The 24,890-nt window shown below is 37.8% G+C and overlaps 3 protein-coding genes across 10 annotated transcripts in view; 1 reads left to right on the top strand and 2 right to left on the bottom strand.

The window, feature by feature from the left end:
- Window positions 1-6,751, top strand: part of LOC139936395 (dachshund homolog 1-like) — a 107,956-nt gene extending 101,205 nt beyond the window's left edge. For 7 of the 8 annotated variants that reach the window (XM_071931217.1, XM_071931215.1, XM_071931210.1 and 4 more), the window contains 2 exons: window positions 48-141; window positions 1,484-6,751. In XM_071931217.1, coding sequence (XP_071787318.1) covers window positions 48-100 — 53 coding nt within the window. In that variant the 3' untranslated portion in view covers window positions 101-141; window positions 1,484-6,751. The remainder of the gene's footprint in view (window positions 1-47; window positions 142-1,483) is intronic. The other variant, XM_071931212.1, reaches the window with a different exon arrangement.
- LOC139936398 (uncharacterized) overlaps window positions 1-24,890 on the bottom strand; it is a 135,050-nt gene that overhangs the window by 24,150 nt on the left and 86,010 nt on the right. The gene's annotated exons all lie outside the window — the stretch shown is intronic.
- On the bottom strand, window positions 11,971-24,852 carry LOC139936397 (transmembrane protein 33-like). The gene is made up of 8 exons (XM_071931218.1): window positions 24,805-24,852; window positions 23,404-23,543; window positions 22,786-22,880; window positions 21,550-21,737; window positions 19,647-19,714; window positions 18,473-18,606; window positions 15,746-15,829; window positions 11,971-14,281 (listed from the first exon to the last, which is right to left on the bottom strand). The coding sequence occupies exons 2-8, from the start codon at window positions 23,500-23,502 to the stop codon at window positions 14,146-14,148; spliced, it is 804 nt and encodes a 267-aa protein (XP_071787319.1). The 5' UTR covers window positions 23,503-23,543; window positions 24,805-24,852; the 3' UTR covers window positions 11,971-14,145.

The raw sequence follows: 24,890 nt of genomic DNA, 5'->3' as shown, positions 1-24,890 counted from the left end.
TGGTATTTCAAACCATTGAAAGCCTACATCCCTCACTCCTTTCATAGATTATCGCTGGCAAGAAATGGAGGATGGAAGAATTAAACGTGTGGACTACTAAAAACGCTTTGGATGCTAAGCTGTGCAAAGAACAAATACAAGGCAAGCATTAAAGGATTTGGGTACTTTTTTTCAAAATGTCCATAGATTTACATTAAACTTACAGGGTTTGAAGATAATGATAGTGGAAAGCTTCCCTTCAAATATTACTTACTGAGGTGCTGTAGTTTTTGAGAAATGAGTAAAAAAAGGTCATGAAAATACTTTTGTAAATGATTAAAATAATTTTTGTCTCATGAGACGAAAATAATTTTCATGACGTTGTTTTACTCATTTCCCAAAAAACTACAGCACCTCAGCACGTAATATTTTCAGGGAAGTTTTCCACTATCATTATCTTCAAACTGTGTAAGTTTAGTGTAAATCTGTGGACATTGTGTTTTTTGTCCTACAAAAGTTACATAGACCCTTTAATGTGCACTGCTAAATTATATTGTCATTGAATACCAAAAGTGTGTTTGTGTAATAGTTAAAGTAAAGTCTTAAAAACCAAGGAACTTTATAACTTGTTTTTAGAATCTGTTTTTCTTAATTGTTTGTACAAATAATTCTATGATCCAGCAGTGTTTTGGCTGATAAAGATTATTGAGTAGAAGTTATTTTGGGGATCTTTATTTACTGATATCAATTTTATTTTGATCATGGAGTTGTCTCTTTGTTTTTGTTTTCACTTTTGATATTATTTGCTTCGACACCAAATGCTTTTTATTGTAAGGCTTTAATTATGTGGTGTTTTTGCCACCATTCTGTCATTCATAGCATCATACCAGTCTCCGTTGGTCATCATTTTAATGCTTTCATTTCATGCATGTCTTACACCCAGACAAATATTGTGATAAATCACCTGTGAATTTACAGGTCTTTTTATAACTGATAGGTCCCGCTGCTTAAATACGATTGAAACTGCCTCTAGCTACCGGGTAATCTCGGTGGTCTAGTTGGTAAGACACTGCTCTAGAATTGCAAAGGTCGGGGGTTCGAACTGCCTCTAGCTACCGGGCAATCTTGGTGGTCTAGTTGGTAAGACACTGCTCTAGAATTGCAAAGGTCGGGGGTTCGAATCCCATTAAGGGGTGTTGTGAACCTTTCTTAAGTGACGCAAAACAAATCCAGCTAACTGTTTTTCCTGTTGTGCATTTACATATTAGTGTGTATTTTGTATTCTTACTGGAAAACAACATACAGGCAGTCAAAAAAAAAGATAAGACTAACTGGGATGTGAGGAACTCAGCTGTTCAAAGATAACATAAATTATTTTTTTATTTTTTTTTGTTTATTGTTTTGTGGTAAAAAATAGGGTCAACTAGGCCAATCCTTTGCCTCGTATTATCCTCAACTCTTCATTAATGTATTTTTTTTATTTTATTGTTATTGTTTTATACAGATGCCCAGCTTTATTACAAGCACGCTGCAATGTTCTCAGCTTGATAAGGTGGATACATTATTTGCATTCGTTGGATGAGATGCAACCGTACCAACAAGAACATCAACATTGTCAAACAACTACAAGCTGTCGATAGTCGATAAAATAGTCACGAAGATGGAAGTTCACAGCATGAAACAGAGTGAATATAAAAAGCAACCTCTCTGCTTGTAGCGTTTTTTTACAAAGCGTTACATTGCTACTCTTGCTACTACAGGTTGAGCAAAACAATATGAGCAGGATCACATGCTCAATGCTTTGTTTGTAACTTCTGAATAAAAGTGGAATGGTCACAGTTATAAACTTATCAGCTTGAAGGCACTGGACTCTTAAATTGGTGATGACTCAAAATAATTGTTAGCATAAAAGAAAACTTGGTAAAGAGCAATGGAGAGCTGTTGATAGTACAGAATACTGTGAGAAACGGCTTCCTCTGAAGTAACTTAGTATTTTAGAAAGAGGTTATTGCTCACTCAAATATTCAAAGACTTCAGGCCTGAAGCCTTTTTCTTTGGCATCTGAAAGCACACAATTTGTTTTGCAACAAGGGTGTTTTTCTTTCACTATTCTCTTGCATCTTCAACAACCAATTGAGTTCAAATTTTCACAGGGTTATTTGATGCATACGTTGAGATACACCAAGTGAGAATACTGGTCTTTGACAATATTACCAAAGGTGTCCAGTGCCTAAGTCCGTGGAGAAAGCTAGCCAAAAGAACTTGTTGCAATGTTTCCCTCATACTGGAGACTATGTTTGCTGATAGCTACGAGGCTCATACAGTACACGTTAAAGCTGAGTAAGAAACCTGTGATTATGAAGAGTAATTGATAAGATGCTTTTATCAAAACACAGGATTGCACTCAAACTAAGGGTTATCGTCAACATTAAATCCAGATGCATGTAAGATTGTACAAAGTAGACGAAGAAATCTTTTCAAGAAATTGGACATCGCATATTTTTTTATTTATTTTAGTTGATGCCAAACTGCTTAAACTCAGCAGCATTGTAATGAGATTTGTATAGTATTATTGTGTTTTCATAATTTATAGCGCAAGTGTAATGTGATTAATTTGATTTAAAAAAAAACCAATTGAAAGTGTGTTACCTTAAAAAAATGAATTACAATCAAGAGATTAAGCCCTAACATTCCAAAAAGAGTTCAGTATGACATATCTCGCTGAATTTACTTTTGATTAAATGACAACTAAAATTGGTAGCTAAGTATTAAACAAAAGATCAAAGTTAAGTCATGATTCACAGCCCAATAAACAACTTTGATTTATTTATTATTCTTCTTATATCTCAGGGTATTTAACACTTTTCCCCCAGCCGTCGATTTCACCAAACTCTTCCTAAATAGGATAAGTCTTAGGAATTGGGACGAGTTAAGTTCTGTATCCATAGTTAGGATTCATTGAACCCATTCTGAGATACTCGTCCTAACTCGAGATAGGATTCATCCTAGTGTTTTGTGAAATCGGCTGCAGACTTTCTTAATCTATGCATACATGAACACAGACAATTTGAAGATGTCAATGTTGTATAATGATGGACCAAAAATAACCAGTACAGCTTGCCAATTGTCAGCTTAAGGCAAAGACTTGAAAATGAGTCCAGTTGTTTTGACAGAAACCGCTAATATTTTTTTTAAATTAGTCAATAGAGAATGCATGTGAGAACTTGAAGAGTTAAATGTTAATTGAAGATAACATTGACATAATACAAGTCATAATATCGTAACAATTAACTAAGTCATTCTTCTATGATCACTGCATCTCACTTAGAAAAGAAAATTGCAATTTGAGAAACTCACAATTCAAACAATTACAATCCTTTTATGGAGGGAGTTTTTCAGAAATAGGAAACATTCCCAAATCATGAGATTGTAACAATTAACAAAATCATTTTTCTAGGATCACTGCATCTCACTTCAGAAATAAAATCATTTAATAGAGGGAGTTTTTAGGAATTATGAAATGTGTCTAGTTGGCATAAATGTCATGCACTTAATCACTGTTATGGTATAATAAGGTATCCACTTTTTATCCACGTTTGATTTTGTTTGCTGGTTCATTTACTAACACAAAATGTAAGAGGACCAACGGGGAAATCTATTCCAAATATTTACAGATTTTTTTCCGCCAGACACACAAGGCCTGAAGGCCACTTCAAGGTGTGGGCTACAATTATTTTTGTCCAGAGGCTGTTGCCACCTACTCCTAGGGCTGAAACAAGGTTACCCCTTTTACAGTCCATACGGATGTAGGCTTGGGTATCATCAATCAGAAGCCTGGCCGGTAGAGCAGAAAGCACTACCTCCCAAATTTTACATAGCAAGTGTCACGACCAGGATTTGAACCCACACTCTGCGGAGCAAACACCAGAGCTTGAATCCGGTGTTCTTTACCGCTCGGACATGACACGCCATGATAGACTTCGAAGTGGTTTTTTTTAATCCAAGATCCCTTTTATGTTCCTAAATGTAAATGGATGGTGAATCATATCTGAGTTATTTATAATTGATCCTCAATCATATTATGTGAACTAGAATGATGTGATGGAATAAGTTAGATGGATATGTTGCTTGTCGGGAAACACCATTATTATCAGATGAAAGGATTCGTCTGCTTCATCTGAACATGCTAACTGAACTCTGCTTAGCAGTTTTCGTAATTAGCAATAATAATGGAGTTGATCATCAAGATAGAACTATCCTAAACAGTTCACGTAGTCTTTTTTCTCGAAAACAGTTTGTGCGAATGTATTCACGTAATCATTAGTTCATTTTTTCAAATTAATATAACATATTTATTCAGTGTAATAATGTGATTCAAAAAATAATCTCCTGTATAATTGGAAGACACATTCATAATACTGATTATCTGAACTGGAAATTGATGTATTTTTTAATTCATAATCAATGTTTCATTTTGGAGTGTGTAATTGACTAGATAGCCTAGTTGGTACAATAGTTGGTTATTTCTAAAGCCAATTGACTGGGTTTATAAGTACAGGGTTTCTTTTGTAGGTACGTTGGGGTTAAACACAATTGCTAAAGGGACACGTTGCCTTGGACCGGTCGATTTGGTCTATGAAAAGCGTTTGAAACCGTTTGTTATAAAATGCATATCGTTAGAAAGATGTTTTAAAAGTAGAATATAATGATCCTCACAAATGTGCCTCAACATTGCACCGTTTTCCTTAAACGTTTGAACTAACACTGCATGCCAATTTGTGGAGTCACACTTTTGACTCCACAAAATTCCGACCGTGTTAGTTCACAAAGTAAAAGGAAAACCACGCAATTTCTAGGCATATTTACTCTACTTTTAAAACATTCTTTCCAACCATATGCATTTTGTAACTAACAGTTTCAAACGCTTTTCATAGACCAACTCGCCTGCTCCAAGGCAACATGTCCCTTTAATCTGCATCTAAATAGACTAGTTTAAGATACACCTACATTGCTTTAATCAGTATTGCAATATGCCAGTTTACTGCCATCCTACAAGTCAAATGGACAATCAATTTAATTTGTAAAGTTTAGTATTATTGTTTATCCCATAAATAGTTTAAACACCAGGGTTTCTTGACTTCATGGTGTAATTTGCAATAGAAAGGGGATAGGGTAGCTGACTAGTTTGGAGCCTCAAGATAATGTGCATGTGTATACTGTATAGCGTGAAATCTAAGATGGCCGCTGTCGAACTGACATTTATTTTTCACTGATTGATAATAATTAATTAGGACGGTGAAAGACTATGAAATTGTGTGCTAACTTTCAAAGCATATACCAAATACTGTCACAGGTTAGACAGATTTAAGATTTTGCTCATTGATGACAATCTAGTGACTTATTGACCAAATAATGTACAAAAATGTGCCAAAAATTGTCTATTAAAAAAAAAAAAAACATTGAAATATTTGAAGATTTTTTAGAGATTAATATTAGTGAAGAGATGGTTAGACATAAACAAAACAGTATTTTCACTAGATGGAGAAATCATAATGATATTGATATTGTAATAAAAAATCCCACCTTGATAAAGGCAGAGTAATTGTTACTCGAAATATACCATTGTTACACCGTGCTACTGTTTTACACAGTGGGTAAAACTTGAGATATTTGATCTACAGAGGGCCTAGCCGGAAAGTAGATCCATTTAGCATTGTGTTATTGAATTCTCAAAACTGTATTCATCTTAAATTCTTTCACTACATTTAATCAAAATTGAAATGTTCTAATTCCATTATTCAATCATTCATATGGAAAGATGTACATATTATCTAAGTAGACTACGCATCACTTATGTAAATACTCGGCAATGTAATTAAACATTTTTTTAAAAGAGTACGTTCAGTGCATGATTTTTGGTAAAGCAATGTCACAAACTTTTTTCTCAAAGATTAAATTTTCAAATTTTCCTTGTACATCTTTCACAATTTTCCTTGATTTGTATTTTAAGTGTCTTTCTTGTAGAAGTTAGCAGTCTGCATGTGTCTTTGGATTATGTAGGTTTGGATGTGTGTGTTTAAGTAGCGTTTTTAGTTGCAATCATTGTAAAATATTTCCTGTATTTCTTTTTGTAGTTTTAAACTTGTACAAAGATATTGTTAAGCTGTTGCTGGCCCACCATTAACCTCCTTTACAAACTGCTTTACAGTTTCATTATTTCATTTTTCAACCACCTGTTTATTCTCAAACACTGCGTCTTTGGCCCTTTTCGAAACTTCGGCTTTGGCTCAGGCTAGCTTGGCCCCGCCGGTTGTTTTGACAATTGCACATGTTTTGTGTATGTGCTCAGGGCTTCAGACGAGAGAACGGAGCCTGAAGCCAAAGCCGTGGTTTCGAATAGGGCCTTAGACAGTAACACTTTTGAAGTTGCAATATGAATCGTAATGGTAGGTGTTTTCCTTTGAAGACAGCTTGCTTCAGGAAAGACAAAGTCGGACCATAGCAAAAAAGGGGATTTTATTGTTTGTATCATAAGTCGTTGCATACTTGAATGGGTAATGTTTTATCCCTCAGTATCCGAGTTGGAATCAATATACATAAGCAATACCATTACAATGTTGGTTATAGGAACCCCACCTCTTATTATTTTGATCGAATTAAGAACATAGCGTGTGACTTTCATTTGTTATACCTTTCATTAACTTATGTTATTATTTCAGGATGTTGTAATGGTCATTTCGTTAATTTATACCTTTTACTAAGTGGTATTGCAATAAAGAAAGAAAACTTTGTATTTTAAACTGTGCTGAATATTTGTGACTGATTATGTGCGCAAAATGATCATATGGCGTGTCATGGCCTAGTGATAAGAGCATCGGACTCAAGCTCTGGTGTTTCTGATCAGCAGAGTGTGGGTTCGAGTCCCAGTCATGACACGTGTCCTTAAGCAAGACACTTACGATGATCCTTCGTCCTTCGGATGGGACGTTAAGCCGTTGGTCCTGTGTGTTGTGTAACGCACGTAAAAGAACCCAGTGCACTTCCCGATAAGAGAAGGGGTTCGCCCCGGTGTTTCTGGTTTGGTTGACAGCATGTTGTGCCACTGCACCTTGTAAACAATTAGATGGTTCTACGTGTAAAAGGAGTAGGTCTTATAATTCAAGACGTAGTCCCCCAAACCTTGCAGGAAAATTCAGAATGTTAAAGCGCCTTGAGTGCACTGAGTGACAGATATGAGCGCTGTATGAGAAGCCATATTTATTTTTAACTAAGAAGTGTTTTTGCCACACCCTGAACTCATTTGACCACCTATCTGTTGTATCTTGTGGTTCCTTGATTCGGTAAGACTAGGTCTAACTTGGCAGCTATGGACGGGCACCACCCAATGCTTCAACGCATTATAATGTGGTGATCCAGTAATAGCTGCCTACAATAGCACATAACATACTACTCTTTTCCCTGGGGTTGCCATGGGGAATATTGCAGTGGTCCAGTGGTTAGACTGCAGGACTTGCAATCACAAGGCTGTGGGTTCGAATCCCCCAAAGCTAACCGCTGATTTCACAAAATTAAAAGTAATCAGTGGAAATGGCGAAAAATGGCAAATGGAAACACGACAAGAATTCAGGAATTTGATCAACCAGGCAAAGATCACCCATTATTCATCTCAAGTACAAGATTCCTCAGGAGATCAAAAGAAGCTCTTCAAGATAATTGGTAAGTTGTTGCTCAAACCCAAAACCCATGTCCTTCCATCCACTTACAACGATCAGGACTTGGCAAATGAATTCCAGAAATTTGTTGTCACCAAGATATCAAACGCTCATCATTTTCATCAGTCCTTACAACGTGCCGAAGACATTGCCACATCTTCAACAAGAGTGTAGACTATCTGTGTTTGAGCCTGCCACTGTTGCTGAGATTCAAAGGGTTATTATGAAATCTTCAAAATCCTGTGAGCTGGATCAAGTGTAAACGTCCATGAAGCAAAACATTGATATATTTGTACCGTTCATTACTAATCTTGTCAACGAATCTCTCAGCTCTTGGTTGTTTCCCCCATAGCCTCAAAATTTCCTACATCAGGCCGCTCATCAAGAAACCAAACCTGGACAAGGAGGTATTCAAAACCTAGTCTTGGCTCAAGGCATTATTGATGCTCTAACACAATACTTGCACAAATCAAAGAGCCATACAGAGCCCTCTGTTGGTCAAGAGTTAGAAACGGAGACTTTTTGCACAAGAAAATAAACATTGAACTTCATACTTTATTGCATTCATGTTCTGTACAAAGTAATTACACTTACTAACCATGAGTGGCTCTGATGCACCTTGTCAAATGCACTGGACACGTTTGGTGGTTGTCAAAGACCAGTATTCTCACTTGGTGTATCCCAGCATAAGCATAAAAGAATAAATCGGTGAAAATTTGGACTCAATTGGTCTTAGAAGTTGCAAGAGAATAATGAAAGAAAAACACCCTTTTGTATGCTTTCAGATGCCTAATAAAAAGGCTTCAGGCCTGAAGTTTAATTATTTGAGTAAGACAAAACCACTTTCTCATAAGTTACGTTACTTCAGAGGGAGCCGTTTCTCACTATGTTTTACACTATCAACAGCTCTCCACTTCTCGTTATGCTAACAATTGTTTTGAGTAATTACCAATAGTGTCCAGTGCATTTAAGGGGCTGTTGATACACAGTCTGGTCTTGTTGACAGATATTCTTACACCAGGATATTTGTTTAGTTAAAGTAGTTCAACCTTGATGGGAACACAAAGCAATCTAGTCAAGTAGCAACTTCAATACCACCAATGCCATTCTGGGTTGATGGACAATTGAAGTGTACCATTCTTATACAAAACACATACCTGATCATGTACACAATAACTATAAACCAGGGCCCAATTTCATAGAGCTGCTTTTAAAGCAAAAAATCAGCTAAGCAAAACAAAATTATGTTCTTAACGAAACTGGACACCTTTGGTAATTGTCTAAGATCAAATCTTTAAAGATACTTGACACTATGGGTAATTGTCTAAGATCAGTTTTCTCACTTGGTGTATCTCAACATATTTGCACAAAATAATAAATCTGTAACAATTTGAATTCAATTGGTCGTCGAAGTTGCGAGATAATATAGAAAGAAAAAACACCCTTGTCACACAAAGTTTTGTGCTTTTAGATGGTTGATTTCGAGACCTCAAATTCTGAACTTGAGGTCTCGAAATCAACTTTGTGGAAAATTACTTCAGAGGGAGCCGTTTCTCACAATGTTTTATACTTTCAACCTCTCCCCATTACTTGTCACCATATAAGGTTTTATGCTAATAGTTATTTTGAGTAATTACCAATAGTGTCCACTGACTTTAAGCACAAACATAAGCTAAGCAAAACAAAATTATGCTAACCACCAGAAAAAGGTTACCAGCAAAAATACCAGCTAAAGGGTACGAGCTAAAAAACATGTAGAATTTGTGACTTGGGTATCCTGCTCATTATAGCTAAGCAGGGATTTTAAAAGCAGTATTTTCTGCTTTAGCAGCCCTATGAAAATGGGCCCATGTTGGAGGTGATTACAATTTCAGTCTTTTAACAAAAGTGCATACATCAAGGATGTTGGACACTTGAACCTTTACACATGATTCTTTTAAAAGTAAATGTAACGACGACTCTTTTTATTCAAAAAGGGTGAACAATTCTGAATTATAGACGATGTAACCTCTGACATCACCCGAAAACCATAGCATGATTCACGCGCATACCGCCGGGCAAAACCTTTGTGTTTTGGAAGCCAGCTAGAAAGTAAACGCAATCTCATGACTACGCATCTTTTTACCCAGCGAAACATGACGTGTACAGTGTTTTGTCAACAGAGGGCGGTTTGAATGTAAACATAGGTCACATCGTCTATTAATAGTTACAATACAAAACTTACTTAAACTAACACTTATACTCCACCACTTGATAACAGGATTTTCTCAAATTTCAGGAATAAACTTGTTTTTGAGAATATCATTTTGAATATGACACACAGTAAAGGTAACATAAGTTTTAAAATAAATGTACAATAATTATTTTTCTCTTTGGAGAAAATATGAATCGCCCAAACCTTTGCTGTAAGCCTCGGCTAAAAGGATGGTTTGCATACCTCCCATACGCTGAGTACAATGATAAACAATGGGTGCGTTCGATTAGTTTCCCTGGGTCGACCCTGGTCTAACCCTGGTACGTTCATATAGCGTTTGACGCTATTTCAGGGGCTCACCCAGGTCAGCCCCAGGTGCACGATGTCACCACGAGAGGGTGAGTGATCGTCGATTAGCTCTTGTCAGGGGCTCACCCGAGTGAGCACCGCGGGGTCGACCCAGGGAAGCTAATCGAACGCACCCAATAGTGGCAGCCTATCGATCTCCTAATTCTCATTTGTACAACAGGATGAAGGTCTGGAACCAGGGATACACAATAACACCTTGGAAAAGGGAGACTTCAAGCATGAATTCCAGCACCCTTTGCTCCTCATTGTACAGGGAAAAAGTGTTGCATGGTGAGTGTATACCTGTGTCAATGTTTCTGTGCGGAAAGTCTGATAAATGTCTTTATAAATCTACTTGCATACAATTGAACAGACACAGTGAGGCTATTAAAGGGAAGGTACACGTTTGGTAATTGTCAAAGACCAGCCTTCTCACTTGGTGTATTCCAACATAAGCATAAAATAACAAACCTGTGAGAAGTTTGAGCTAAATTTGTCATTGAAGTTGTGAGAAAATGGTGAAAGAAAAAACACCCTTGTTGGACGAATTTGTGTGCTTTCAGTTAGGAATAAAAGAAAGTCTTTTATTATTTTAGTGGGAAATTACCTCTTTCTCAAAATCTGTGCTACTTCCGAGGGAGCCGTTTCTCACAATGTTTTTGTATTATGAACAGCTCTCCAATGCTCGTTACCGAGTCAATATTATTTGTTTTTGAGTAATTACCAAACGTGTACCTCCCCTTAAAATGAACAGAAATATATATAAAAAATGCTAAACAACATATTCGTTTGTAAAATGTGTCTTTTGATGTTCGAGTCCCAGTCATGACACCTGATTTGTCCTTTGGTTGGGACGTAAAGCCATTGGTCCCGTGTGTTATGTAATGCACATAAAAGAACCAAGTGCACTTATCACGAAGAGAAGGGGTTTGCCCCAGTGTTCCTGGTTTGGTTGGCTGCATATTGCACCACAGCACCTTGTAAAACATTACATGGTGCTATGTAAAAGGACTAGGTCTCATAATTCAACCTTGCAGGAAAACATATGTTAAAGCGCCTTAAGCATCACTGAGTGACGGAAATGAACGAAGAAGCCATTATGGATGTATTATGATGCAGAAAACATATTTTCCTTTATAGGAGCGTATACTGCAAGAGCAATGCAACCACACAGAGTACATCAGCAATCATTGTTTTCTATGCTCACTGGTCAAGACAAGCTTGCAAGAAAAATACAAGACACTATTTTGTTAGCAATTCTGTTAGCTTCTTAGATGTATATTTGATCACACTAAAGAAGTAGCTGAGAACTGGTGAAGAACACTCGATAGAATGATAAAACTAATGCGATCCCACATTGTATCTAATAATCTATGTCAAGTAGAGACATAGAACTTACAAAATGGACAACAAATGTTTAAAGGAACACATTGCCTTGGATCAGTCGAGTTGGTCTTTGAAAAGCGTATGTAACCGTTTGTTATTAAATGCATATGGTTAGAAAGATGTTGTAAAAGTAGAATACAATGATCCACACATTTACCTCGAAACTGCGTAGTTTTCCTTTTACTTTGCGAACTAACACAGTCGGCCATTTATGGGAGTCAAAAATTTGACTCCCATAAATGGCCGACCATGTTTGTCGACGAGGTTAAATGAAAACCACGCAATTTTGAGTGATTCTTGTGTGGATCATTATATTCTACTTTTAAAATATCTTTCTAATCATATGCATTCTATAACAAACGGTTACATACGCTTTTCAAAGACCAACTCGACTGATCCAAGGCAACGTGTTCCTTTAATTAAGAAGTATGGTCATAAAGGGAAAGCACATAGTTTTAGATATGTATAATGTACAAGACTAATGATAAATGCTGATTCATATGAATGATAAGCTTCCTGTATAATGTTGCAATGAGAATTACTGTAGAATTACTGTTGAAGATTTCATCCACAATTGATAAACTTCAGTTTGCTAGAACCAAAGTGCCGATAACGATAGCACTTTTTGTCCTGTATTATCATTTGATAAACTTGAGTTTCCTGACGACGACTAGAGCAGGCTAGCTATTAAGCTAGTCGAAAAATGTTGACCAATTAGTGAAGTTAATAACGATCAAATTATAGCTTAAGCAGAAGTCCCGGCCGATTTTCTACCTTCCACCGAGGTAGTAGTTTAAAAGCAGGACAGTTCTTTTCAGAACTGAGAAGTCCTTAGAATTCCGAAAATCTACTCTGCGGTAGTAAAATATAAAGCAAGAGGAGTTCTCGAAAGAGCATTATCTGCCTGGCAAGTAGATACACACATTGATTTACAAGAAGGGTAATTTTGTGACCGCAAACCAAATACTTGAGTTTGCAAGAAACAAAGCGCCAACAATCAAAACCTTAGTTTGTTCATTTGATTCCGTTCTTAACAGTCTTTATAATCCATGTTAAATTAGATCATTAATAAATTTCTAATCTACAACCTGATTATTAAACATGATGAGAATCAACAAACACATTATTTTAGGTAAAGTTTAGATTTGCACATAAATCATTATATTCAGTTAATAAGGACAAATGATGCATAAATAATGCTTTTCTTGCATTGGGAATAAATAGGAAAAAAAGAATTTTGAACTGCATCTCCATCAATGTAAAGACGATGAGACCTCTGACGTCACTCGAAAACCATAACATGATTCGCGCGCATACCGCCGGGTAAAACCTTTGTGTTTTGGCAGCCAGCTAGAAAGGACACGCAATCTTACCGTGACTACGCGTCTTTTTGCCCGGCGAAACATGACGTGTACAGTGTTATGACAACAGAGGGCGGTTTGAATGTAAACATAGGTCTCATCGTCTATAATTAAAAAGGCAATGAATATGAGAAGCGTTACTGTCAGTAATGCTACTCATATTTGATTTTTGGGGGATAAGAAGTTATATCTTTTTCCATAACCGCAGTACTCCGCAGTAAAAAGTTTCTCAAAATGCATTCTGCTATCCAAAGCTACTGTACTTCTTACCGAGTAAGTTTTTATTGCCACTCATTTTCAAGTCATTACCAAACATATACACACCCTTTAAACCAGCTTTTCGTATGAATGTAAACGAACCTACTTTTTGCTCATTAGTTGATCTTTTGCTTACTTTTGATCACAGAAAAAGAACCGTGGATACGATAACAATGTATTGTTTTTGAAGAGATGCTCAGCCTGGCAAACTTGTCAAATACAACCCTTTTTCATATACATGCCACACACCCTGTGGGTAAAATAAGCCATTTCTGCGTTAGATTTGAATATTGTCTTGTACAATGACGTGCTTGATCACAAGTTACCACTTTAATTTGAGTTCATCAGACTATCGAGACAGTTGCTATGTCACATAATTAGGGGCAAGCTTTTGCGAAGTTACGTAAGAGATGGCGAACACCCATACACAATTCTGAATGGATGTATATGGCACAATGGTACCAGGGTTTGCTCACCCTGGAGGTTGCTACATGTATGCAAAAGCTTGCCCCGAACCATTTGACATAGCAACTGTCTCTATAGTCTGAGGAATTAAAATGTAAGTATTACATTGGGTGCGTTCGATTAGCTTCCCTGTGTCGACCCAGGGGTGCTCACTCGGGTGAGCCCCTGACAAGAGCTAATCAAACAATCACTCGCCCTCTCGTGGTGACGCCATGCACCTGGGGCCATCCTCAAAGTGACCCACTCACAAGCAGGGCACTTGGGGCTGAGCCCCTGGAATGATTTCAAAGCTATTCGAACGTACCAAGGCAGACCAGGGTCAACCCACGGAAGCTAATCGAACGCACCCTTTGTGATTAAGCAAGTCAGTGTACGACACAATTTTCAAATCAACTCGCATATGACTTATTCTGTAAATGCGTGGGCTAACCTGTTGAGTCCACTACTGTGGTTGCATTGGTGGAGCAAATCTGGAGATCATCGTGATACACTTGGTCAAGAAATTGCGAAGAAATTGTGGTGTGTTGGGCTTGCTGCAGTAAGTCTCAGTCACAATACGAAGCTCGTGAAATATCTGCCTGCAAATCAACACAAATTATACAAGACGCACTCAGAATTTTAAAGTAACCAACATTTTCCAACATAAATAACAAGGCATTTTATACTGTTCAATTAATTTCATAATAATGTAAAATGATTTTAAAGTGATAAGATAATTTGTTTCTGTTAGTTGCCCCTTTAACTTTTAAATTATTGGAGAGAGCCCTCTGTTGGTGACTTTTGCTCAGGTTGAGTTGACACTATTAGTATTTCAGACCACAGAAACCCAGTCTCATTACTATTGATGTGGTTCTTTCTCCTTGGAGTCTCTGTGATTAACCCAGCTGGCAAACAAGCCCCTGGAAAGTGTTATGTAAGTTCTTTTCAAAGGACCCAGTGAAAATTTCCATTGAGAGTTTTGTCCCTTTATAAAAACTACAGGCAGCATGGTCTGATGTGGACTCTACGATTTGGAGCGGTGGTGGACGGACCATTGTGATAGTAAAATGGATGAAGTTATCTGTTGTGCTGTCTGTGTAAGTACTGTTTATTTATTTCTATCTTGTGCCGATGGTCCACCATGCTTACCGTCCCCAAAACACCTCATCTGTGCTGTGCTGTTTGTGTAAGTACTGTTTCTTTATTACCTATCTTGTGCCGATATTTCACCAAGCTTACCGTCCCCCAACCCCTCATCTGTGCTGTGCTGCCTGTGCAAGTACTGTTTATTTATTACCTATCTTGTGCCGATATTTCACCGTGCTTACCGTCCCCCAACCCCTCATCTGTGCTGTGCTGTCTGTGTGTGTACTGTTTATTTATTACCTATCTTGTGTCGATATTTCACCGTGCTTACCGTCCCCCAACCCCTCATCTGTGCTGTGCTGTCTGTGTAAGTACCGTTTAATTATTTCTATCGTGTTGATGTTTCACCATGCTTACCGTCCCCCAACCCCTCATCTGTGCTGTGCTGCCTGTGTAAGTACCGTTTATTTATTACCTATCTTGTGCCGATATTTCACCGTGCTTACCGTCCCCCAACCCCTCATCTGTGCTGTGCTGTCTGTGTGTGTACTGTTTATTTATTACCTATCTTGTGCCGATATTTCACCGTGCTTACTGCCCCCCAACCCCTCATCTGTGCTGTGCTGTCTGTGTAAGTACCGTTTATTTATTTCTATCTTGTGTCGATGTTTCACCATGCATACCGTCCCCCAACCCCTCATCTGTGCTGTGCTGTCTGTGCAAGTACTGTTTATTTATTTCTATCTTGTGCCGATGTTTCACTAAGCTTACCATTTTCAACCCCTTATCTGTGCTGTGCTGTGCTGTCTGTGTAAGTACCGTTTATTTATAACCTATCTTGTGGCGATGTTTCAACATGCTTACCACCACCCCCCCCCCCCCACCTATATTTTGTCTAACAATTATCTAAAGTCCATGCAGAACTCACAATCACATTGTGTTATGTGATTTACTTTGCATAGATATAAATTTCTTACTTGCAATACGGGTTTCTTCTTGAGCCATATCTGAACGTCAGGAATCTGAAGTACATAATTGGCACTAGGAAGGTGACACGACCTCTGTAAAAAATAAAACAAATAGTTAGTGTTAATAGTTAACAATCAAAAGATAAAAACAAAATAGCGGACAGTAGATACATTAGCCTTGATCAAGGCTGTTGACGTACTGTTCCCCGGCCCGGTTCGCTGCACACGCATGCAGTGCATACACAAATGTACATTACCATACATTGTACAGCGAGAACAGTGTAGCGTAGTCGTGAGTACGGTCGTGTCTTTCTACTTTCAACCTCGCACACATGGCTCAAACAACAGCCTTGATGGGTTTGTAAAGCTTTATCGGAATTCCGATAAAAGGGTATTCATGATGTGGGCGTGTCATTCTAAACATTGGCCAATCACAGGCGCGATTGAGAATGACGTATTACTGCGAGCAATCATGCCACGTCCATGCATGCATGGAGGTGTGTGTGTGTGTGTGTGTGTGTGTACGCTGTACGCTAGCTGTATGGACATGTACTGTAATACGTGCTTTTTATAGCAGTGTCGGGAGCGTGGTGTGTATATTAGCTATGATTGTAAGGGGTCTGAATGCGCTGCCGGACGGGTGAGCCGGACAAGACTCGCCCGGTCGGTAATGGTGTTGAACAACTTCGAACAACTTCCGTTGTCTTGCGTTTCATTATAACACGAGGACTAGCATCATAATTACAACGTAGCTGGTAGATTTGTCCCTGAATTGAAAGCTGCTGTACTATAATAAGTGTAACGTTGTAGTGTAGTACTAGTAGTATGGCAAGAGTTAGTTTATGAAATTGAACTTTACTTGTAGTTGTTGTTCAGCCACACGCCATCTTCTACCGTCTGGTATGTTTTCGACAACACATATTTTCGATCCCCAACTTTGATTTACCGCGAGAAACGTAATAAATAATATATGCCTACATTAAGACAAAATAAACAGCTGGGTTTCTTATCTCATCTGGTCTGTGTTTGTGCTTCAAGGGGATGGGGTGTGTTGTACTGTCATATGCCCAACACCTAAGAATTCTTACCAAGTAGCCATCTTGCCGGAAACCCATGACACCTGGATACTTTTTTAACCTTTCTCAAACACATTTCACATGTTCTAATTTTCTTCCTTCTATTTCTAAACCCATGATTGATGCATTAAACGCGGTTGTTATATTTTGTTGAAAGTTTCTGTAGTTGTGTTGCAAATTATACACCACTGATTTCCAGCGACTTACTGTTTTGTTTTACTAGTAGGGATTTCTCCCTCGCCCGCCGCCATTGCAACTACAACCACGGTTTGTTTACAATTACGTCGACGAGCACATGTGTGCGAGTGCTTGCAGAACGTTGTGATTGACATTGCAGCGAGAGTTTATAGGTCAACCAACAACCAATGAGAACGGGTTGTTAGTAAACATTAGCATAATGAGCTCCGCCCTAAATTTTGGCAGATACAAAACCATCAAGGCGCTACTTAGGAAGTACCCATGTACCGTAAGTGTACCGTATACAGATGGTACATGTACATGTACAGTACGTATGTGTGTACATACGCTGTATATGTATTATATGCACTGTGTTATGTATGGGGGTGCACTGGTGGAATTCAGTGATGGGGACTGGGATTTTGCAGATCGCGGCTGGCTGTAGCGCCTTGATCAAGGCTATAGATACATATATCTGTGTCTCTGTTAAAGGTACACATTGTCTTCAGATTGGGTCCTTAATGATTGGGAAGATTTTCAAATTAGAATATAATGACTTGGTAAAATGTAGGACAATTTTTATAGTGTACTAGGGTTGACCTAAATGTAAACATGGTAGAGGCTTTAATACACTTTTCAGGCTATTTTATCACAGTAATGTATATTTTTCCGAGGGCTAACAAATCGGAAATCAGACTTAAAGGCAGTGGACACTATTGGTAATTGCTCAAAATAATTATTAGCATAAAACCTTACTCGGAAACAAGTAATCGAGAGAGGTTGATAGTATAAGACATTGTGAGAAACGGCTCCCTCTGAAGTGACATAGTTTTCGAGAGAGAAGTAATTTTCCACGAATTTGATTTTGAGACCACAAAATTAGAATTTGAGGTCTCTAAATCAAGCATCTCAAAGCACACAACTTCGTGTGACATTGGTGTTTTTTCTTTGATAACTATCTCGCAACTTCGACAACCAATTGAGCTCAAATTTTCACAGGTTTGTTATTTGATGCTTATGTTGAGATACACCAACTGTGAAGGCTAGTCTTTGACAATTACCAATAGTGTCTACTGCCTTTAATGATTGGGAAGACTTTCAAATAGAATATAATGACTCGGTAAAATGTAGGACAATTTTTATAGTGTACTAGGGTTGACCTAAATGTAAACATGGTAGAGGCTTTAATACACTTTTCAGGCTATTTTATCACAGTAATGTATATTTTTCCGAGGGCTAACAAATCGGAAATCAGACTTAAAAGTAAGAACATCATCCTTTTTTATGACAGAAAACGGTACACTATTTTGGAGAACCAAAATATCTTTGCTCGGGAATGCCAGTCAGAAGCCTTACAACAGTTAACTGCTGTGTAGATTTATAATACAATCTGGGAAGCGGCAGCCAGGGGATCACCTAAAGAGGATGCAACATTTTTATTTCAGATATCAAATAATAAACCACAAGGGAGTATGGTACTTACGTGAAAACCATGAATATAAGGAAAGGCATGATTATGATTTCATCCAGAGCGATAAATCGTAGCAGTTGATTCTGGTTACTAATCAGCATGTCCACCATCTTACGGATCAAATACATCCTATTAGGTCCCATTAACTGCCAAACAAACAAAATATAAATTAATTAATTTCTTATGAATTACTTGCATAAATGGGTCACTAATATTTTTACATTTAAGGAAGAGGTTACTTCTCACTCAAATATAAACAGGCCTGAAGCTTTTTATTTGGGCATCTGAAAGCACATTAAAAGGTGCAAAAATTATGTTCTTTCTTTTATTAATCTCAAGCAACCTCGATGACCAATTGAGTCCCAATTTTCACAGGTTTGTTTTCTTTATGGATATGTTGAAGTACACTAAGTTAGAATACTGGTCTTTGACAATTACCAAAGGTGTCCAGTGCCTTTAAAGGATTTGGGTACTTTTTGTAACACAAAACACAATGTCCACAGATTTAAATCAAACTTACACCGTTTGAAGATAATGATAGTAGAAAGTGTGTCTTAAAATATTAGTTGCCGAGGTGCTGTAGTATTTGAGAAATGAGTAAAACAATGTCATGTAAATACGTTTTCACATGCTTAAATAATATCTTCTCATGACCATTGAGACGAAAATTATTTTCATGACATTGTTTTGCTCATTTCTCAAAAACTACAGCACCTCAGCAAGTAATATTTTCAGGGAAGCTTTCTACTATCAATATCTTCAAACTGTGTAAGTTTAGTGTAAATCTGTGGACATTGTGTTTTTTGTCCTACAAAAAGTACATAGACCCTTTAAGACTGAGTCACTACTCTTTTATACCCACAATCACACAAGTGTGAATACGCCTGCGACCGTGGACCTCCTGTTGTCCGTCTTTTGTTTATACCAACTTCTGGTTTTGGACACGTTTTCCAACTGTGGACCTTTCCCGAACCATGGACTCTATTGTCCTCCGTAGTTATAGGTTCCCGGTTTGAATGTGTTTACCTACTCAAGAATACCATTTTCATATAGGTCCCCGGTTTGAATGTGTATGCCTACTTAGGAATACCATTTTCATATTTGTGTACATTTTTCCTTTTCTGCTTCAATGCTCAATGGTTGCACAAACTTCAAAGTAATTCTATTTTTGTGATTACATACTTACATTGATAAGTTTCTTGATGAAGTTTGATGCATGCAGGAGAGCAAATAATAATGGCGGTGTCAGGGCCACTGTTATTGGAGTCAAGGATGTCAAATCACTTAGAGTACTCATAGCTGTCTTGGCTTGTCTATACTTGCGTCGCTGAACATGTTTCTGTTCAGCAGAGTGTGGGTTTGTGTCCAGGGCCCGATTTCATGGCTCTGCTTACCGTAAGCACAGAATCGGTGCTTACAAAAGCAGGGAATTCTGTGCTTACAGTAAGCGTATTTCACGGGTTAGCGGCGAATTTTGACTTCTGCGCATGCGTACTCAGCGTTACTAGGCATTCTACGCTTAAAAGGCTAGTGCAGAAACTCGGTGCTTGCACGTAAGCGGGGAATCGTGATCGTAAGCGCAGAATTTGGCGGTAAGCAGAGCCATGAAAATTGGACCCTGGTATTTTACACTTGCGTCCTTTAGCAAGAAACTTTTAAGTTAACACAATTAGTATTGCTGCATCCTATGGATGGGTCATAAGCCGTTGGTCCCATGTGTTGTGTAATGCTTGTAAACAGTGCACTTATCAAAAAGAGAAGTGTTTCTAGTTTGATTGGCAGCATATTGTGCCACAGCACCTTGTAAACCATTGCACCATGGTCTCATACTTCAAAATGTAGTAACTTGCAGGTAATAATACTGTGCGCTTTCATACGCCCTAGAGGTGTGATAAAGCGCTATCTTACAACCTAGAATTATCATTACTATTATGTATGCAGGCCTGGGCCCAATTTCATAGAGCTGCTTAAGCACAGATTTTTGCTTAAGCGAAAAAATCCTTGCTTAGTAAAATCAGATTACTGGCCAAGACTCCACTCAAGTGTTATGCTAAGTAAACAACAGCTAAATACCAGTCACAAGCAATGTATATGGCATGACATTTTGGCCAATAACATGTGTAAAATAAGCGCGCTACTTTCGTGCTTAAGCAAAATTTTTGCTTAAGCAGCTCTATGAAATTGCCCCCTGTATGCTTCGTTTAAATCCGGTGCTCTTAACCGCCTGACCATGACACGCCATGATAGACTTTTTAAAAATTTTTTATCCAAGATCCCTTTTTTGTTTCTACATGTAACTGGACGGTGAATCATATCCGAGTTATTTAGAATCATTGATTCTCTATCATTGATTCTCTATCATTGATTCTCTATCATTGATTCTCTATCATTGATTCTCTATCATTGATTCTCTATCATTGATTCTCTATCATTGATTCTCTATCATTGATTCTCTATCATTGATTCTCTATCATTGATTCTCTATCATTGATTCTCTATCATTGATTCTCTATCATTGATTCTCTATCATTGATTCTCTATCATTGATTCTCTATCATTGATTCTCTATCATTGATTCTCTATCATTGATTCTCTATCATTGATTCTCTATCATTGATTCTCTATCATTGATTCTCTATCATTGATTCTCTATCATTGATTCTCTATCATTGATTCTCTATCATTGATTCTCTATCATTGATTCTCTATCATTGATTCTCTATCATTGATTCTCTATCATTGATTCTCTATCATTGATTCTCTATCATTGATTCTCTATCATTGATTCTCTATCATTGATTCTCTATCATTGATTCTCTATCATATTATTTGAATTAGAATGATGTGATGCAGGCCTGTGCTTCATTTTTGGAAGGGGCAAGGGCACCAAGGCATTTTCTCCTTGATAAAGGGCACCCTCTGAGGAAATTGTAAATTTCTACTGGCACATTTCAAGGGCAACAAGGCAATGACCAGGAGCATGGGGGCAATCGCCTTCATTGCCCCTGTAAAGTATCAGCCGGGATAAAGCACTATATTAGTACTATTATTATTATTATATATGATTCTGATTTTGATTCAAAGGATACGTGTGATGGCTTGGCTATTGGCAAAGATGAGTGAATAGAAGAGGTTATGACAACTGTCTTCCATTAATAGAAGAGAGAGGTAAATCCTTGTGAACTGGAAGGACGGTAAACGCTGCTGAAGACGTAAAGCACTCGTCAAACCATTGCAGATGATCGCACGCTGGTAAAATACTTGGGCTGATTGAGGTCTGAAAATTCAACAAAACAAACTGCATGTTGAAGAAATGGTCAAGTTTTCTAACTAATCAGGAATTTCTAGCACTTTTCTTTCAGGCCTATATGCGTTGTTTTAAAAGGGCAAAGGCACCAAAGCATTTTCTCATTCCTAATGGGCACCCTGTGAGGAAACTGTAAATTTCTACTGGAGCATTTAAAGGGCACCAAGGCAATGACCAGGGGGCATGGAGGCAATAGCCCCTTCGATGCCTCAGTGAAGTATCAGGCCTGTTTTTTTATTATTTATTTTTAACGGGGCAGCAAAACTTAACCTGTTACAAATTGTGATTGGTTTACTTTTCAGCACCATACTAATTTGTATAAAACTAAGAATAATTTGTGTTTGGAACTTTATGAATAACAGTGAAAACACACAAAAGCAAGTAATCCCCTTCCAAGTGCCAGTCACTTTGCAGCTGCGCAGCTTTGTCTCGGACACAAAGGCATTGACATAAGGCTAGGCTTACTGCTGATATAACTGGGTTGACTGGTGATTAAGCTAAGTTGGCTTGTTAATGTTGTCAACAAAGGAATATGAAACACTCAAACTGCTGCTGGATCTGTTACAGCATAGGCTTTCACTTGATGTACGGTTTGTGTTTTGAAGACAGTTAATCCTCAGATTGAGCTACCACAAGTTTCACATGAGTTTTTTCAGATGGAAGTATAAAACATGGGGGAAAAAAGTCTGAACGAAAACAAAGGCTGTCTCGGCAAATGGCTAAAACCCAGGAATGGCTAAGCCGGGAATCGTGATCATAAGCGCATAATTTGGGGGTAAGCAGAATTGGACCCTGGTCTTTACACTTGCGTCCTTTAGCAAGAAACTTTTAAGTTAACACAATTAGTATTACTGCATCCTATGGATGGGTCATAAGCCGTTGGTCCCATGTGTTGTGTAATGCTTGTAAAAAAAAAACCAGTGCACTTATCAAAAAGAGAAGTGTTTCTAGTTGGCTAGAACCCCCCCTAACACCAAAATTGCGACAAACACTGAAAAAACAGGTGAAATGAACTTACCCATAGATTGGTACTAGATAGAAGAAACTACACACAACTGTAGTGACTCTGGACAGCAGCAGACACAAATCCAGCTTGTTACTCGCCAAGTAATTCTGACACAAAATTGACAAATTCATTAGTTACTGAATTCCTTTTTCTTGAATTACTTCACCAAAATTCACACATTGGAATTTAATCAGCTGACACAACTCAATGAAACACACTTAGTTGAATCCACTCATTGGAACTCAGTCAGTTGAACCCCACTAAGTAAAATAACTTAGCAGAATTGACTAATTGAATTTCACTTTGAGTCCACTCATCTCATAAACGTAGAATTGACTCATTGAAATTGCACAAAAATAGTTAGTAGCATGACCTTTCGATACTAGAGGTCTCTCAAAGGCCTCTCACCATACATGCTTTAGAAGGTCCTTTTGGTTGTTATGCAGTTTGCAACAGCCAATTCTTGTTTCTCGTTTGAATTCACACAGTTTAATCCACTCAGAGAAATAAACATAGAATCATATTTCACTCAGTTGAATCCACTCATCTCATAAAATCTTTGGAATTTGTTAACTTAAATGCTGGCAGTAAGTTGCTCCTAAGTTACTATTATATCCACATTATACTTACTGACACGGCTGAGAGACCACCACCATTTTGTGTTTGGCCAGTAGGTGGGCTTTGATCTGGCTGTGCGTCTTCATCATTCATCTCTTCAATAACAGGCATTCTCAAGCCGTATCCCGAGATGTACTAATAGAACTGAAAACCTGTTTGATAGGGAAAGATAAATAGTGTTAAAAAAAGATAAATAAATTTGCTCGGCACCCTGAACAAAGATATTGAAAGAAAAAGGAACCAGCCGCCAACATAGGGATAACCACCTCCATGGGATAACTAGCCCAGGTGGTCTACTCAGTAGACCTACTCTTTATAACTTGCCCTGGGGGGTCGATTTCACAAAGGTAGTCCTAACTTAGGACTAGTCCTAAGCAATGCTAAGAGATAGGACTGGTTCTAAGTTAGGACCAGTAACTCATCATAACTTAGGACTGGTCCTATCTCCGATCTCTTAGCATAGCCTAGGACTAGTCCTAAGTTAGGACTACCTTTGTGAAATCCACCCCAGGTGGTCTACTCAGTAGGCCTACTCTTTATAAGTATTGAACTATTGCAATGATTTAGCCCCTTTGTTTACGCTGTTGGTATACTACATTGGTATGTTTTTATGTAACTAACTAACAAAATAAACATTTAAAAAAAAAGGCTAGAACTGAGAAGTCTCCCGAACTCCGAACATCTACTCCCCGGTAGAGTAGAATAAAGCAAGACAGTTCTCTAAGTCTAAGAACAAACTGAACTCTACCTGGCAAGTAGATACACACATGGTCTAACTGCATACCAAATGTATTATAATGTATTTGATGATTTTTATGATCATACCTCACCCATTGAGGTAGCCAATACGCCCCATCACTCATCAGTCAAGGAAAGGGAGTTGATCAATCAAAGTAAAACATTTCAAATCCTAGGCCTTTATTGATAATCTAAATCTGATACTAAATTGAATAGATACATAGAGACACATATCATCAGATCACACTCAGCAAGATGATTCATAATCAACTAATCAATATTATAAGCAATCATGCCGAACAATTTGCTGGTCTGCAACCTAGAACAAAATGTACACAATGCAATTGCAATGCAAGATCTGCGGAAAGAAAGACGTCGACAAACAAAGTACAAATAAATTGGGTAATTCAACTTAGGTAGAAAACTGGCGGAGTGGCTGCCGGATACAGAACTTTAGCCTATTGGAAAAGTTTCCGTATGGCGCCACCACTTTTTCATTCGAAATAAAATAAAATAAAATAATATAGTATCTAATTTACCTGATTGATATATCCCTTTTTGTAAAAATGAGTGAAAAAGTGGTGGCGCCATACGGAAAGTTATCCAGCCTATTTATGGTTGATATATTCTCAAAAAATTCAGAATAGTATGATCGAAGTTACGAGTGTTTCTTACCGCTGTTTTTGATGATGATCTACTAACTTGATGAAATTTTGCTGAATTATTTTACGACAAAGTCCCAAGACGTCCCCGTGGTGTAG

Source organism: Asterias amurensis, chromosome 4, assembly GCF_032118995.1.
Source record: "Asterias amurensis chromosome 4, ASM3211899v1".
NCBI lineage: Eukaryota > Metazoa > Echinodermata > Asteroidea > Forcipulatida > Asteriidae > Asterias > Asterias amurensis.
Note: the sequence above shows the minus strand (reverse complement) of the source record. Positions and strands in the feature narration are given on the sequence as shown.